Source organism: Anneissia japonica, unplaced genomic scaffold (assembly GCF_011630105.1).
Source record: "Anneissia japonica isolate Jap-2015-1 unplaced genomic scaffold, ASM1163010v1 scaffold881_len296186_cov127, whole genome shotgun sequence".
Taxonomy (NCBI): domain Eukaryota; kingdom Metazoa; phylum Echinodermata; class Crinoidea; order Comatulida; family Comatulidae; genus Anneissia; species Anneissia japonica.
Genome location: NW_022722366.1, coordinates 64,330 through 80,347, shown reverse-complemented (window position 1 = coordinate 80,347; position 16,018 = coordinate 64,330). Strand labels below are relative to the sequence as shown.

Genomic DNA, 16,018 nt, shown 5'->3' with positions numbered 1-16,018 from the left:
AGATGTGTATAAGAGACGTCTGTAAATCTGTAAAAACTAATATTTTTCGTTGAAAGCTGATATTTTGTTGGATTATTTTGAATAAGGTATTCATAATTTTATGTAAATTTCATAATTTTTTAATGATTAAACATCAAAGAAGAATACCTCTACTTAAAAGTCATTATCACAGCAGGTATTGCTATTTGTCAATAAATTACCAGTGTAGTATTTAAAAACCAGGCTGGAAAATTTTAAAAACCTGTTGTTAGTAAATGTTAGGTATTTTTATTACATTAGTTGTAATTTAACATAAAAATCATAATAGATATGTTTTTAAATTTTAAAAATCAATGGCTTAGAAGTTACAACAAAAAGTAACGAATATTTATATACAACTATAATATTAATTTATCAATATAGGTTTACAAGGTAAAATTGTACAGTAATTAATACAAAAAGATCAATAGAAAAGTGTTTTTAGAATTAAAATTATTACTATCAAAGGCATATAATATTTAAAGAAAGATCTTGTAATATGTATTTAAAATTATGACAGCCAATGGCTTGTTCTTAGTCATCAATAGGTAAATTATTAAAAAATATACTGGAAATAGTGAAAGACAGTGAATTTGAGACAATTGGTACGCTCAAATGGAATTTTAAATCAATAATCAAGAACATGGCGAGTGCCTTAATTTTTTTTTTAATTTTGGGAGGAGTTCAATTTCAACATGAAATGTCCGATGAAAACAAAATAAAACAAAAAAAATAAGAAGATGCCTAAAGCGAGAAGAGGTTGAGATTCAAAGCATTGATAAACAATCAGAATACCTATAAAATGGATTATAATTAAAACAAGCTCGAGTAAATTTACGTTGAATATTTTCGAAATAATTAATATAGTTTAATTGCAAAGGATACCATGCCGGAACTCCATATTCAGTAAAGGCCTACACAAGGCTATTGCATTTAATATAAGAGATCAAGTTTATTGCATCTAACTGTCCTTCTTATAAAACCGTCGTAGTTTAACAATAAAATTATACTATAGGTGTAAAATATTTGACATGATTCGCACTTTGTGTATAATGAATATTTTTTTTTTCAGAAAAGACATTAAAAAGTCAATGAATTCTGAAATGATTTTAACAAAAAACGACGTCAAACCATCTCAAAAGTTAAGTTACATGAGCCAGAATGATACCGTAAAAATAAGTCAAGATTTCTACAATAAGCTACCAAAGGTATGATCATTACTTACTTTTTATCGCAAGTAATTAAGAACGTACATAGTTTTCAGTATGGTAACATGTCAGGTAGGACTAACTAGGCCTACACTCCTATAGTATTTTCCCGACGCAAATATATCGAATTAGCCTTTTCAGTGCCCGCTGTACTGTTCCAGCGCGGTGAATTAGTGTTATGGCACCAGAATAATGGTGGGGCGGGGTCGATTTTTTTCTACGTATTTGAGAACGGTCAAAGTATTCAATATGACAAGAAGATGTCACTTAGGGCCAAACATCACTTCTACATTATACAATTCTTATATTACATTGTTTTTTTAAATATTGCAACACAAGAATATCAATCTCTTAATTTATTCAAAATTACTTATAAGAAACACTTTTTCTGATTATCACAATTCATTTCCTTTTCTATTTTCTTGGTCTATACTTTTAACATTTATTCCCGGCCCCGAAACTTGGACTCAGAAGTACCAGGATGGTGTCCGGCGGGGATAGTTTTTACCATTGTTTAGTTAAGTTTGTAGTTAAGATAAAAGTTGTGGCAGCCCCGAAACCTTGACTCAGAAATACCGGGATGGTGTCCGGCGGGGGATAGTTTCTACCATTTTTATCTATTTAAGTAATTGTACAGTATTTGTCCTACCTGATGATCCCGGCCCCGAAACCTTGACTTAGAAATACCGGGTTGGTGTCCAGCGGGGGATAGTTTTTACCATATTGTAGTTAAGTTGTAGTTAAACATAACCTTGAGCCGTAACTCCTGGCCCCGAAACCTTGACTCAGAAGTACCGGGTTAGTGTCCGGCGGGGGAGAGTTTTCCACCAAAGTTTTAACTGTTGTTTATTTTGTTGTACTGTGCTGGTTACTTTTTGTTGTTATTGTAATATGTGTTTGCAGGACCATAATATTGTAAAACAGCGGTAAGATCTCGCCTGTATATTTTATCCTGCCTAAAGATGTTTTAAATTTAAAAAAAAAAAAAAAAAAAAAAAAAAAGGGTAATTACAAGCTTTTATTGTTTAAATTTAATGGTAAATTGTCAGTTTCGCACCATCACCTACCTTACACCTTTAAGCTTTTTGTCGCATCTCAGTCGAAAAATATGGTTCATTTTCATGGCATGCAGCACGTAGTATACATAGCCACTGCAGTTCTCCAAATTCGACGCAGACGTGCTATGCACACCCGCCACAGAATGTGGGATTTTAGGAACATTGCGTCCAGAATATAGGAAAGCACATTTTTACTGAAAGCTTGTAAAGCAGAAATTTGAAACAGCATGCACGTGCTTTGGGTAAATAAGTTAAAATCCGTTTATTTTGAATATTTTTGGGTCGGAAATGTTTTTGGCAACACAAACTATTTTTTGGATTATACGTCTACACACCAATTCATCTATGTATCAGTTTATCAATCCATCTATCTATTGATCAGTACGTCCGTCCATTTGTATACCCATCCATCCGTTCATATATTCATCTGTCAGTTCATCTATTCATCTATCTATCCATCCATCAATTTAGTCATCCATCAATTTATCCACCCATTAGGACATAGACCGACTAAGATATGGAAAAACAGAAGGACGGAGGTACCTTCCGTCCTTGTGTTTTTCCATATCTTTGTCGGTCAATCTCCTTACTTTATGTTTATATTACGATTTATTGAATTGGGACTAAATAGCAACGACACAATGCGCAACTAGACTTACTAAGTCTTTTTGTAAAATATAATGAAATCTGATGTTAAAATTAAAAGTAAAAACATAATATAAAAAAATAAAGATAAAATTACAATATAATGTTAAATGAAAGTAAAAAAAAAGAAACTATTCAGAACTACATAATGGTTTTCTGATGTAGCGAGAAAAACATTTACGTGAATATTATTGATTGAATAATTAACGTTACTCGTAGGTATTTTCTTCCAGGTATATCCTATCCAACGTGAATATAACCGATGTTCTATTGTGGGAAATAGCGGAATATTAAATGGAAGTAAATGTGGTAATGAAATAGACAGAGCTGATTTTGTTATTAGGTAGGTTACATTTAATAGAGCAATACTATTTTTATTTTTCATTTTTGTCTAATTTACACTTATATTATTAAATACATTATACTAATTTAAATAACTAATTAAAAATTACCATTGGTCTATTATATTATGGTATCATTTTTAAGGTAGTTTAATTGTTCTATCATATATATATCTATAAACAGAATAATTAAAGATATTTCTATAGTTTGTTACACCCGTCACAATTTAGTGTAAGTTGTTAATTTTAAATAAATTTCTCTTTAATCTAAATGATTTGACATAGTCTTTTTTATTTGTATAGGGGATTCATCAATGTTATTTAATTTTCGTAAGGCCCTTCTGGTGGTAAAGTAAGCAATCGATAACTAAGCCTTTAATGCAATTTCACCTATACCATTTAACATAATTGGTAATAAATATTTTAAAAATTAATAAGAAATTAAGGAGACACTACGTATAAAAATATTAAAGTTGTTTTATTGCTTCCTCATTTAGATGCAATGCTCCACCGATTAGCCAATTTTCAGTAGATGCGGGTGTTAAGTCTAATATAACCACATTTAATCCTTCGATTCTAAAATTAAGGTCAGTGTATTTAAAATGTAGCCTATTATCCTTACGTAAACAGATAATAGTATTAACATGGGCAAGGAATTATCCTTACGTAAACAGATAATAGTATTAACATGGGCAAGGAATGTCAAGTGTGGCACACGATATTACCTGTATGTAAACTTATAATTATTATTCGCCAAACTAATACAAATTTGATATGATTGGTTTTGAAAATTAAAAAAAGAATAAAGCAACAAAAGAAAAAGTAAAAGTTGGACTATCAGACGCTCAAAAGCTATAGAATTGAATCAAAATTCAGGCAGCAAGCGTCGCAATTCTTACATTCTGATTATATTTTAGATTTTTTGATAGGTTCGGTAGGCTTTTCGATTCAAAAATTTGGATCCATTGAGAATGCACCTTCAAAGAATGGTAAATATGTAATTCGTTAAATGTGCAGAAAATATAACACCTTCCTTAGTGACATTTCGTCTAAGATATTATACACAACACTAAGGGAAGCACTTGTTTTGGATGTAGCTATGTATCACTAATTTTCAATGTTGCCTTTCAATGTTGCCCCATTCCATACTTTCACTCCATAGTATAGATTAGTATTAACAGAATCTCCATCTTTGCTCCATCTTTTAGATTTGGCGGATTACGAAAACAAAAGCATATTTTAAAGTTTATTAACTCAGTAAATCAGTACAACAAATACATTTGGTTTCCAAGCTTCTACTCCAATACAACCTTTCTAGGATGTTTAAAAGCCATTAATCTAATTTCAAGAACGCATAGAAAAATAAAAGTACTAAATGGAAATCCAAATCATTTCAAAGATGTCAACCGTTACTGCAAAAAAGAATTTAACATCAGCAAAACTATGTCTACAGGTTAGTAAATACAATTAGTGTATTTTATTTATTTTACTCAAATTTTGTTTTAATTTTATACAAAAAATAATGTATATACTAGATGTAAAAGACAAGTATACAAATGTATGACGTAAAGCAAGTTTAACCGAGTAAAAATCAAGCAGATCAATAGCCTTAAGGGCACAAATTAACACAGCAAGATAATACTAAATCATGGACAATCTGAATAAAGAAAAAAATAGTGTAAATCGAATAAAAATTGCTTTATCCAGAAAGTTATCTACAAAGTCGACATCACTACGCAAAGCGGCACCATACAGTATATTGGACTAACGGACAAAAATTGAGGCTTGCCTCTAAAGTTTAGTTTTGGCCTTCCTGTTTACTTGTTTAGGCTGTTTATTCTAATCTCACCCTCACCCAGCCTATTTTTTTCCAATCATGCTTGCATGAAATTCTCACTCACTCGCCACTGAGGAAGGACTAGTGTTGTCCGAAAGCTCTGGTTCTATTTCTGGCTGTTTACTTACGTTTACTTTTTAGCTGTTGCTTATCATTTTTGTATCTCCTCATGACTGTCTCTTATACACATCTAGATGTGTATAAGAGACAGGAACATAGTTTAACTCGACATCAGTGACACTCAAACTATGACTGCAATTGTAATAGCAGGGTTTTCATAGTTTACGCTGTAGAAAAAAAATGGCGTTATATATTTGCCGTATTTTTAATATTTTTTAAATGGTCTTTATATCCACACCGTACACCGGATTGTCACAAAAGTTTAAACTGTATTTTTTAGTAAAAATTTTGGTGATGGGATTATGGGACAAAAACAATATTCTATAATAAATTACGGGCCAACTAAATGCACTGAAATAATTTTGAGATAGACCGCTTTACTATGCTATAATCATGCAAATGTTTGTCAACTGACTGTCAAAATAAATAGGATACAATTATTTATATTTGTTTGAATTTATGCAGTTATAATATGTGAGATGTAAAAAAATGAGTCTTATGTTATAAGAAATATCAAAATGGGTTAAATGGATATATTTAAACAGATAACTATAATAGGCTTTATTTCGGTCTTTAAATCATGTTTCTACGAAAAACCGGAATAAAAAAGTTTTGAAATTTAGATGTTTAAAAACAAAATTAAAAGAAAATCAACTTTTACAGGTCCAGACAAACAAAATTATCAATTTTTCGATCAACAGGATTTTTACTCACAATTTGTCCCTTAGTGTCTTTTTTCTTTGATTCTATTGCCTTTAACTGGCTCAACCATGATTGAAGTAGATTAGAGGTGCAAGCTGTCGATGCAACAACTAACTAACGGAGAAGAATCTAACGCCAAGAAAGCAAAATGGCCAACTGTTGTTGCCCTAGAATTTTGATGTAAAAAATGTCGCTAATAAATCTGGAAAAAAACCTTACAACAGTAGGATAAGGCGAGACTTGTTTATACCTTGTTTAGCGAACCCACCGTCCACCAATAATGTTGACTTCAAATAAAAATACTATTTTTGGACAATTAGCGCACCCGCCGCCACAGCAAAATGGAAATTTCATTAAAAAAATAAGTTTTTCTTTTTTCTTTTTATAACGCCCGCCGCTGCCTTAAAATCCCCCAAAAATATGTACATTTCTTCTTAATTATATAAATTGAAGGCTACATTAACTACATTGCTACACTTTACATTCACCAATAACATTTTTATTTTTATTTTTTTTTTCGATTTGCAAAACTGTTTGCTAAATGAAAAAAAAAAAAAAACTTTTCATTTATTTCTTTTCCACCCTCTTCTGACGACCTTAAAAAAATAAGTTCGCTAAACAAGGCATTAAAAAAGTCTCTTCTAACTAAAAAAATTAGCAGAGGAATAACGTAAGAACGAATGAAATAGTTGTCAAAAAATAACAACGATGGGAGCAATTACACTGAGACCCCATCACCCTCTATCCTATGAGGGAGTCATATATTAGTCTAGTAGGATCGGGGGGGGGGGGGTTCCTATGCACCCTCATGATATATTGTTTTAACTAAACATTTTTGTAATCCTCAAAGTATCTGATGACCGAATTTTGATATTCTCAAAAAAAAAAAAAAAAAATTGTCACATGGGGTCGTTTGGCGCCATTTTGGCGGCCATCTTGAATTCTGAATGAAAATCAATTATTTGAAAAATTTAATAACTGAAAATCATATAAAATCACATTAACCTCTAAATGTATATAGTAAGCAGTGTTTAAGTTCTTAATACAAAACTTGACTTCGCATTTACATTTGACGGCCATATTGGCGGCCATCTTGGATTTTGAATGAAAATCATATACAATCAAATGAATCTCTAAATATATATAGTAAGCAGTGTTTATGTTCTCAATACAACAAATTGACTTCTCATACATTTGGCGGCCATACTGGCGGCCATATTGGATTGTCAATAAAAATAATTAATTTGTATAATTTATTAACTAAAAATCATATAATTCAAATGAACCTCTAAATATATAGGCCTATGGTATAAACAGTGTTTATTTTCTCAATACAAAACATTGATTTCGTAATACATTGCCCAGCCATTTTGGCAGCTATATTGGGGGACATATAGTCTTTTGAATGAGCATTGATTACTGTAGGCATATAACATTTCACCTATATTATACAAAGAAATAACCATTTTTTTCAGAGTAATGTTGTCATCGGGAATTGATTGAGATCCATGACCTATGATTTAAGCAGGTTTGATACACCTAAACTACAAAAATATGAGAAGTCACTTTATCTACACTCAAAAATTAATACAAAACGCTCTGATCCTGGTGAAAAAGCGCTTCTTAATGGTATAGGCGTAATGTATGGTATAACAAATATTTAAAAAATAATGTTAGTCCAACCACGGTACAAACTAAAAACTAATGGTCAAACTCAATGACCATGATTTTCTGGCCAATGTGGTTCAAGCTCACTGTTCACAAATGCTATCCACACCAATGAACACCACTCAGATGCAATGTTTAGTTTCACAATAAATCTACTGTACATTTATTATTGAACTACACATGCTGTTACATCCAATGAGTCTTTTTTTTTGGATGTTTTACAAAGAAAATTCCTTATAAAATCAAGTAATTATTTAAATGACTATAATTAATGGAGGGCCCGCTCTGCACATACTTTATCATTACTGCCGCCAAGGAGGTTATGCATTCACTGTTGTTTGTCTGATTTTTAGAAAGATCACACAAAACGGATCATCATAAAATTTACCAGAGTAGTACATAATAATCTTATCTAAGAAAAATCACAAGGCTTGTTGCAACAGAATATCGGCCTATTAGCTTGCTTGAAGTTACCAAGCCGATGGTTCACACGTTGGAAGTTGGGAAATAGGCTGTGGGTGCTTTATTGTAGCCACAACGTTTAAAAGTATTGAAAACACACTTATGACTAATCTCCATGATGGCATCCTCTCACTGCTTCCATATATCCTTGATGACTGAATATTCTGTGCCTGGCTGGTAGATAGGGGTAATACTGGAGATGGTTGACTTACAGAAGAGTTTTCACCAGACCTGAGACAAAGCCACCAAATCCTGGAACAAGTTGTTTCTCTCTGCTGCTACCAATATGCAAGTAACCACACATAATACTCTTTAATGCACTTTGTTACACTGTTCAGTGTAGGCAGACTGAATACATCTCCCTCAGAAAATTTGGGCCCAGCACAACCTGAACTGGTGCCAGGGTCACGATCATATCCCCTTTCAAGGAGCACATTTTGCTTCGTTTGTAGACCGGAAGCGTCCAGAGCTCAAACCCGGGTTTAACCTCTTGTACCTTGAGTCCACAAGCCTTGTTCAACACAGTTTGAACCATGAATATTTGTCATAATTTTGTTCAAATTGTCCCACTCGAGATGAAATATGCTGTTGATCTGAGGAGTGAGGGAAGTGGATACATCGTCAAGAGCTGATGGTGAATGTGAACAAAATTATAACAAAAATTCATGGTTCAAAGGTGTTGAACAGTGCTGGAATCATAGTACAGGAGGTAAAACCCAAGTTTGGAGCCATGGGCAACCAGGAGAAAATGCTCCGGATGCTGTCTATGCATGAAGCAAGATGCGCTCATGAGAGTGGATATGGCCAAGATCCTGGCATCAGGGTATATGGTCGTGTTGGGCCAAAACTGTCTGAGGGAGCTGCATTCATTCTGCCTGCGCAACTGTAAAGTGCATCTGAGAGTATCATATCTGGTTACTGGCACGTGCAGTGGGGAGCGTAGAGAAACAACTTGTTCCAGGGTTTGATGGTTTTGTCTCAAAAACTGGTAAAAAATTCACCTCTATCAACCAGCCATTCACACACTATTAAATTTTGTCATTCAAGAGCCACAGAAACGGTCAGAGGAAACCACCATCCATAGAAATTTGACAGCAGTATGTTCTCAAAACTTCTGCGGTTGGTGGCTGCATGGAAGACCTCCCCCTAATTTCCTAGCAGAGACAACCTAGGTCCGAACTTCAAATGATTTTAAATATTCTGGTGTCGTTTTAGCATGTCTTATTAAACCCTAAGGCATAAGAAGGGAATGGTCACTGCCAGTAAGGTAGAGCACTTGAGGAAATTTGACGTGGGTGAACATGTTGGAGTTAAAAACAATAGAGATGAGTTAATTAAGCATGTAAATGGATGTGTAATTAAGAGGTTGGGTCCTCTTACTTATTTGGTGCGTGTTTGTGGGAGCCCCACGCTATTGCCATGCCGACCTGATGGCTAGTGTTCATGTCAATGACGTAAGTGGGTATACTCCAAGGGAAGTTCATGAGAAGCATAGAGATCCACATGTGGTAACACACCCTGAGCCTTTGCCAAAACAAAGTTCCACATTCTCTGAAAATCCAATGGTGGTCGAAAACCCTAAAGTGAGTGAACCGGTTGACAAAGGTCAAATAGTCCTACCAGATCAAAAACCCTATTGCGAAATCCTCACGAATAGTTAAGGCCCCAGACTGTCTGAATTTGTAGTTTAAAGTTAGTTGGGGGAGAATGTAGTGTACTGCACACTCAATCAATTCCTAATGATAACATTACTCTAAAAACATTGGTTACTTATTTTTTGTATGATATATAGGTCAAATGTTATACCAATAATCAATTTTCATTGAACATTTAAAATGGCTGGCAATATGGTCGCCAATGTTTTGTATTTAGAATATAAAACAATGCTTACTGTATACATTTGATTTTATGTGAATTTTAATTAATAAATTACAGTATACATTAAATTAATGATTTAAAAAAAATCCAAGATTGCCACCAAAATGGCCGCCAAATGTATAGGGAAGTCAAGGTTTCGTATCGAGAACTTAAACACTGCTTACTATATACATTTAGAGGTTCACTTGATTTTTTTTAATGATTTTTAGTTAATACATTATACAAATTAATGATTTTCATTAAAAATCCAAAATGGCCACCAAAATGGCTGCCGATATGGCCGCCAAATGTTTTAGGAAGTCAGTGTTTTGTATTAGGAGCATAAACACTGCTTACTGTGTAAATTTAGAGGTTTACTTGATTTAATATGATTTTTAGTTATTAAATTATACAAATTAATGATTTTCATTCAAAATCCAAGATGGCCACCAATATGGCCGTCAAATGTAAATGCGAAGACAATCATTTTGTATTAAGAACATAAACACTGCTTCCTATATACATTTAGAGGCTTATTTGATTTTATATGATTTTTAGTCAATGAATTATAAAAATTAATGATTTTCGTTGAAAATCCAAGATGACCACCAAAATGGCTACCAAACAAACCCATTTTTATGGGAATATCAAAATTGTTTCATGAGACACTTTGAGGATTACAAAAATGTTAGTTAAAAAAATATATCCAGGTTGGGGGGGGCATGGGAACCCCCGTTCCAACCCGATGTGGAGACATGCATGATAATGCTCGTTATCTAGGGCCAAAAGTGAAAAATGTCCTTTCTAATCGGTCTAACATGTATGTTCAGAACAATTTCAGAATAAAATATTAGGTCTCTATGACCAACGGTTATGGAACAATAGATATGATTCAGGGTATGTAGGGTATCTAGGAACAGAGGTCAGAAATGTCATTTCCGGTTACTTTTGGACAACTGTTGCATAGGAGAGGATATAAAAATGTATATTCTAGTATCTAATTTGTGCCAAGTTCTATGCAAGGCCAGTGTCGATTACTTCCTTTCTGTTCGAAAATAGTAGAAAGAACTATTCTATATCAATAATATATTGATTTGAAAGAACCTTAGTGAACCCATGCATTCAACATTAAGACGTTGGAAATTCCAAGAAATCTAAGTAAAACCAAGTTGGCCTACATTAAGAAAAAAAGTAAATTTTTTTAAGAAATTTCAATTTATTTATTTTTTACAGGATTTTATATCACAATGTCAGCGCTCTTATATTGCAAGGAGATTCATCTATATGGATTTTGGCCATTCTTTCAGGACCTCAACAATCGTTCAGTTTCCTACCACTATTTCGAAAACAGCACGTTGAAGAAATACGGACATGGTTTTGGGAAAGAATTTAAAGAACTACTACGACTGCACAGTGACGGTATTTTGAAACTACATGTCAATAAATGCTCTTTATAGCTAAATAATAATATTACATTGACAGATAAACTCAATTGAATTAAATACTAAGATTATAATCTTGAGTATTATATTTTTCATTGTAAACCTAAACATTACAGATCTAGGAACAGAAGGACAACAGTCATTAGTAAGGCCGAGGCCTATAATTACAACTTTAGCGTATTAAAACTTTAGCTGTATCAACAGTCAAGCACCGCCTACTTTAGTGTTTATCATGTATATATACAGACAGAAAAAGGAAATCTCCCTGGGTAGTCCTGTATTAGCGTAATCATTGAAAACATTTTTTATAGAATTGCTATAAAAGTATCTAATCGACACGGTAATTGACAACAGACTCGCTTTGTGGAGACGGTACGTAGAGGATATTTTGTCCATCATACCAGTCAATACCGCTAAGGACTTGAACAACTACAACATCAACAACATCGACCGCATCGACTACTAAGACAAAATTTACAACAGAACTTATGAAAAACAATCGATTTTCTTTCCTAAAACACTACGACACACACATGAACAACTACTGCTTATCGAAAACCAACTCTCACTAATATCTTCACGGACTTCAACTGTCATCATTCACTGGAGCACAAATCCAGTGACACAATATGTGTCATAATCTGTGATATCAGATGAGCAGCACAAAAAATAACAATTTTCATATTCAATAAGACAAACATGAATAAATGTGCATGATAAATTGCCATTAAAATCGTGAAGGTACTGTCCACTGGTCAGAAAGATCTGGAATTAGTTAAGAACATCAACGTACTTAGTATTTTAGAGTTTATGGAAAGGAAACGATAGATTGTTAAGTCAAATATAACGTATGGTGATCTGTTCTTTGAGGGAAAATTAGAGTTAGGTTTTATCTTTTTTTTGTATTTATTATGGAATGCGAGATAGTGTTAAGTTTATATTGTCTTTTAAAAATGTTTAAAGTGTATAATTAAATTGATTAAACATTTACATTAAAAAAAAAAATTATCTCCATCTGTATTTATGTGTCTGCTCTCCCACGGGAGGTTAATATATAGATTATTTGGTTTGATACTCCCAAGAAATGTCTTTAAAAGACCTATAATTATTGAAATCTCATACATTTTGTGTTGAATGTTTATATTCACCTAGGTATATATAAACCGTGAGATATGGAAATAAAAGTCACACTGTTTATGATAATATAAAAAATCATGATTTATTGCGATTTTTTCAACATTTAGGCCCCGCCCACCTCACAATGCTTATAATGGCCATGTGACACCTCTCTTAACTATCTTGTCTTCTATCACGGTTTGTTTTGATTGTCGAGAAAAGTTCTGTTTGAAGTTAGATTCGTCTACAGTATTCGAATTACAGTCTACTCAAGGCTATATTGTTATGCATTGTGTTGAAATTTATTCCAAAAACAACCCATTTAGATGGCGTTAGATTACACCAGATTCCGAGTGAAACGAAACAGACGAAAAATGGACCCAGGCAGTCGGTATTTCAAGGACCGACTGCTCTGGCAGCCCACCAAGCATCGATCCTGTGCGGAAGCAGAATGCTTTGAAATGAAGTCAGCATTTGCAACTGCTTGGGGGTTGTGGGGAAAAGAAAAACGCCTAGCTAAGGGTGCAATCCCCACGGTTTTTGAAAATCCTACCCAGGGTCGCTAGGAGAAAAGCCTCCAGCCAAGAAAAGAATATCCGCAGCTTTCTAAAAACGGGAACGAAACAGGGTAAGTAGAATGAGAGTAGGCAAGCTAGGTAGGTTTATTAATTATTAGGCATAAAGCAACCGGGCTACTTGGAGGTTGGTTTGAAAAATTCAGGTTTATTAAACTGATAGACCTGCTCTGGCTCTGACATTGTAGTTTTAAAAATATATATAATATAAACTAATAATAGCATAGTTTCATTTAATGGATTTAAAAGCTGAGTTCTGATATTTGAGATTTAATTGTTTCAGATTTCGTGATCAATCTGCTTTGCATTGTATTTACATTATAAAAACATGTTTTGTTTCTCACTAATTATTCTTTGTATTTATTTACACTTACATAAAAAACACTGTAGGCCTATACCAGTTCCGAAAGTTAGCCTATGTAATCTATGTTGCTTTTGTCATATAATTGTCTGAAATATTTCATCAGTCATGGACCATTCTATGTTCTCTGCTAACTCAGTTCAACAGTACATGAATGACATAGGCTCCGAGCGCAAAAGTCCCCACGGACCCCCATCAGGGTTTTTCACCCCCTGGACTCCGACCGCGCGCCCTACACTGATTAAAATCAGTAGTTAACGGTACTTACACCTCCTAACTGAGCTTGGTTAGGGGATTCAAAGCAAGGAAACAATTTACACATAGGCCTATTCACAATGATATCGCTGTTAAAAATATAACATTAAAAAAAAACTGTATTTTTATTTCTAACGAGCTTGAAAAACTTGAACGAATCCCAAATTACTCCATTTGCTGAGGAATTTCAGTAAAGAAATTAACAACATTTGGCAGTGAATCGCAATTTTTGGACATGCCACCAATTAACATGTTAAATTTTCAACAACAATACAGTATACGTCTCTTGATTCGGAGGACCTACTGTAGCGGAGGATATCTCTTTCTACACAGGCCTATCCAATGGCTAGCACAAAATGTGAGGTAAACATTCAGCCGTGTAAAGCCGTGCGCTAGCATAATACAGATGATAGGCATGGCAGATTTTATTTAGGCCAGCGGGGAACACTGCCTTGCTTTGAAATTGTCACCAATAATTTTTTGAATTATTCAGAAAATTGTTATTTTATTATATTTTTTTTCAATTATTTGAAACGTGAATTGACAGTTTTTAGTCGTTTTGACCCAACTACGTATTTTGTTATGTGTGTAATAGGCATATTTACTGTAATAAGAATGAAACAAATTTACTGACTGTTGAAGAGGCGGAACAAGACAACCCCTGACCACCCCTTTATGGGGTATATTGGAAACATTTTTGATCCCCCGGCCCAACACCAAAACAAAAAAAAAAAAAAAAATTGTACTCAAATCCGCCCTTGAAGTAATTTAATATCCCTACAATTCAACTCCTGATGATGATGATGACAATGATGACATTGATGATGATAATGATGATGATAATAATTATGATGATGATGATGATGATGATGTTAATACTGCCTTTAAAATCAATCGTCCAGCAATACGTCATTAGAGTTTAGGGCGTAATACTAGCAAAATTAAACAAATTGATTTCAACGAAAAATTAAACGAAAAAAAAATATACTAAAAATAATAGGACTAACCAACTAAATAATAATAATAATAATAATAATAATGAATAATAATAATAATAATAATGAATTATAATAATAATAATAATGAATTATAATAATAATAATGAATAATAATAATAATAATGAATAATAATAATAATAAGAATAATAATAATAAAAAGAATAATAATAATAATGATAATAATGATAATAATATTATTATAATATTAATATTATTATTAATATTAATATTAATAGTATTATTATTATTGTTGTTGTTGTTGTTGTTGTTGTTGTTGATATTATCATTATCATTGTTGTTGCAGTTATTATTATTATTATCAATATCACCATTATAACAGTATTATTACTACTATTATTATTGTTCTTTTGGTGGTTATGTTACTGCCCTTTATCATTTACCTTTGTTATTGTTCGTATGATGTATTATTGTTGTTGAAGCAGATATGGGCATTATACAAATAGATTATTTAATTATATTATGGTTAAGCTTATTATTATAAAATATTAAATATTAATAGTAATGAATTTCGATGGTAATAATGAATTGATTAAAAAAAAGAAAACTTAACGACCCTGCCAGGATTCGAACCTGGAATCCCCTGATTCGTAGTCAGATGCCTTATCCGTTGGGCCACAGGGCCGGTCGACAAAGGATTTGCGTATTGGTTTGCGTATTGGTTGCTTTTATTCTTTACGGGGATTGGCGTTATGTGCCATACCAAATCAGACTATTCAAGTTTTACTGTCAATGTTATTCTGCTTAGATATGATCAGAATAGTTAATAACTGTGTATTTCTCACTACTACAGAAGCTCATGTAGGTCTGTGTGTTTTGTTGCAAAATCGTAATGCGTCATTTAAAGTTCCATGTTCTGAACGATCATCGGGGACTCATTTTCAAAGCCCTCTCAAGATTAAGAAATTCGGAGGGAAAGGCAAGTCAAACTGTCTCTTATACACATCTAGATGTGTATAAGAGACAGTGGTTACTCCGATTCCTATTTAAAATAATGATGGATTTTTCTGCAGTAGCTCGCGTTAGGGATATATTTTTTGCGTTTAATTATGCGTTAACAATACACATTATTGAGTTCAATATAAGTTAACAATATCATTTATTGTGATTCAGTATTGGTGGATGTTTACCTCGAAATCTTTTTTCGTCCTGTGAATATCAGCCAGAATACATAGACACCTTGCCTGGACCAATCGCTCATTGAATTTGACTGACATCTTCAACGCCTCCTGAAATAGTCACAATAATAAATGCAAAAATGATAATAAAAATTAGAAATACTCATCACAGTAGTATGTTTAGTATAAGTAGGCCTGGTAGTAAAATATTAACTGTA

At 33.0% G+C, this 16,018-nt stretch overlaps 1 protein-coding gene and 1 non-coding gene across 3 annotated transcripts; one reads left to right on the top strand and one right to left on the bottom strand.

Moving 5' to 3' along the window:
• Positions 1-1,099: 1,099 nt before the first annotated feature.
• On the top strand, positions 1,100-12,570 carry LOC117111875 (sia-alpha-2,3-Gal-beta-1,4-GlcNAc-R:alpha 2,8-sialyltransferase-like). Of its 2 annotated transcripts, XM_033254892.1 has the most exons (5): positions 1,100-1,226; positions 3,163-3,272; positions 3,768-3,857; positions 4,479-4,723; positions 11,150-12,570. In XM_033254892.1, exons 1-5 carry the CDS (start codon positions 1,110-1,112, stop codon positions 11,371-11,373), a joined length of 786 nt encoding a protein of 261 aa, XP_033110783.1. In that variant the 5' UTR covers positions 1,100-1,109; the 3' UTR covers positions 11,374-12,570. The 2 variants fall into 2 exon arrangements, with proteins under 2 accessions (XP_033110783.1, XP_033110784.1); XM_033254893.1 differs by lacking the exon at positions 3,768-3,857.
• Positions 12,571-15,234: 2,664 nt separating this feature from the next.
• Positions 15,235-15,307, bottom strand: Trnar-acg. The gene has a single exon. It is a non-coding gene; the product is annotated as a tRNA-Arg (tRNA).
• Between the last annotated feature and the right edge of the window lie 711 nt (positions 15,308-16,018).

Coding starts and splice junctions, on each gene's coding strand:
- LOC117111875 (XM_033254892.1), top strand. CDS start 1,110: ATGAATTCTGAAATGATTTTAACAAAAAACGACGTCAAACCATCTCAA. Junction 3,273..3,767: donor AGAGCTGATTTTGTTATTAG/GTAGGTTACATT, acceptor TTCCTCATTTAG/ATGCAATGCTCCACCGATTA. Junction 4,724..11,149: donor CAGCAAAACTATGTCTACAG/GTTAGTAAATAC, acceptor TATTTTTTACAG/GATTTTATATCACAATGTCA.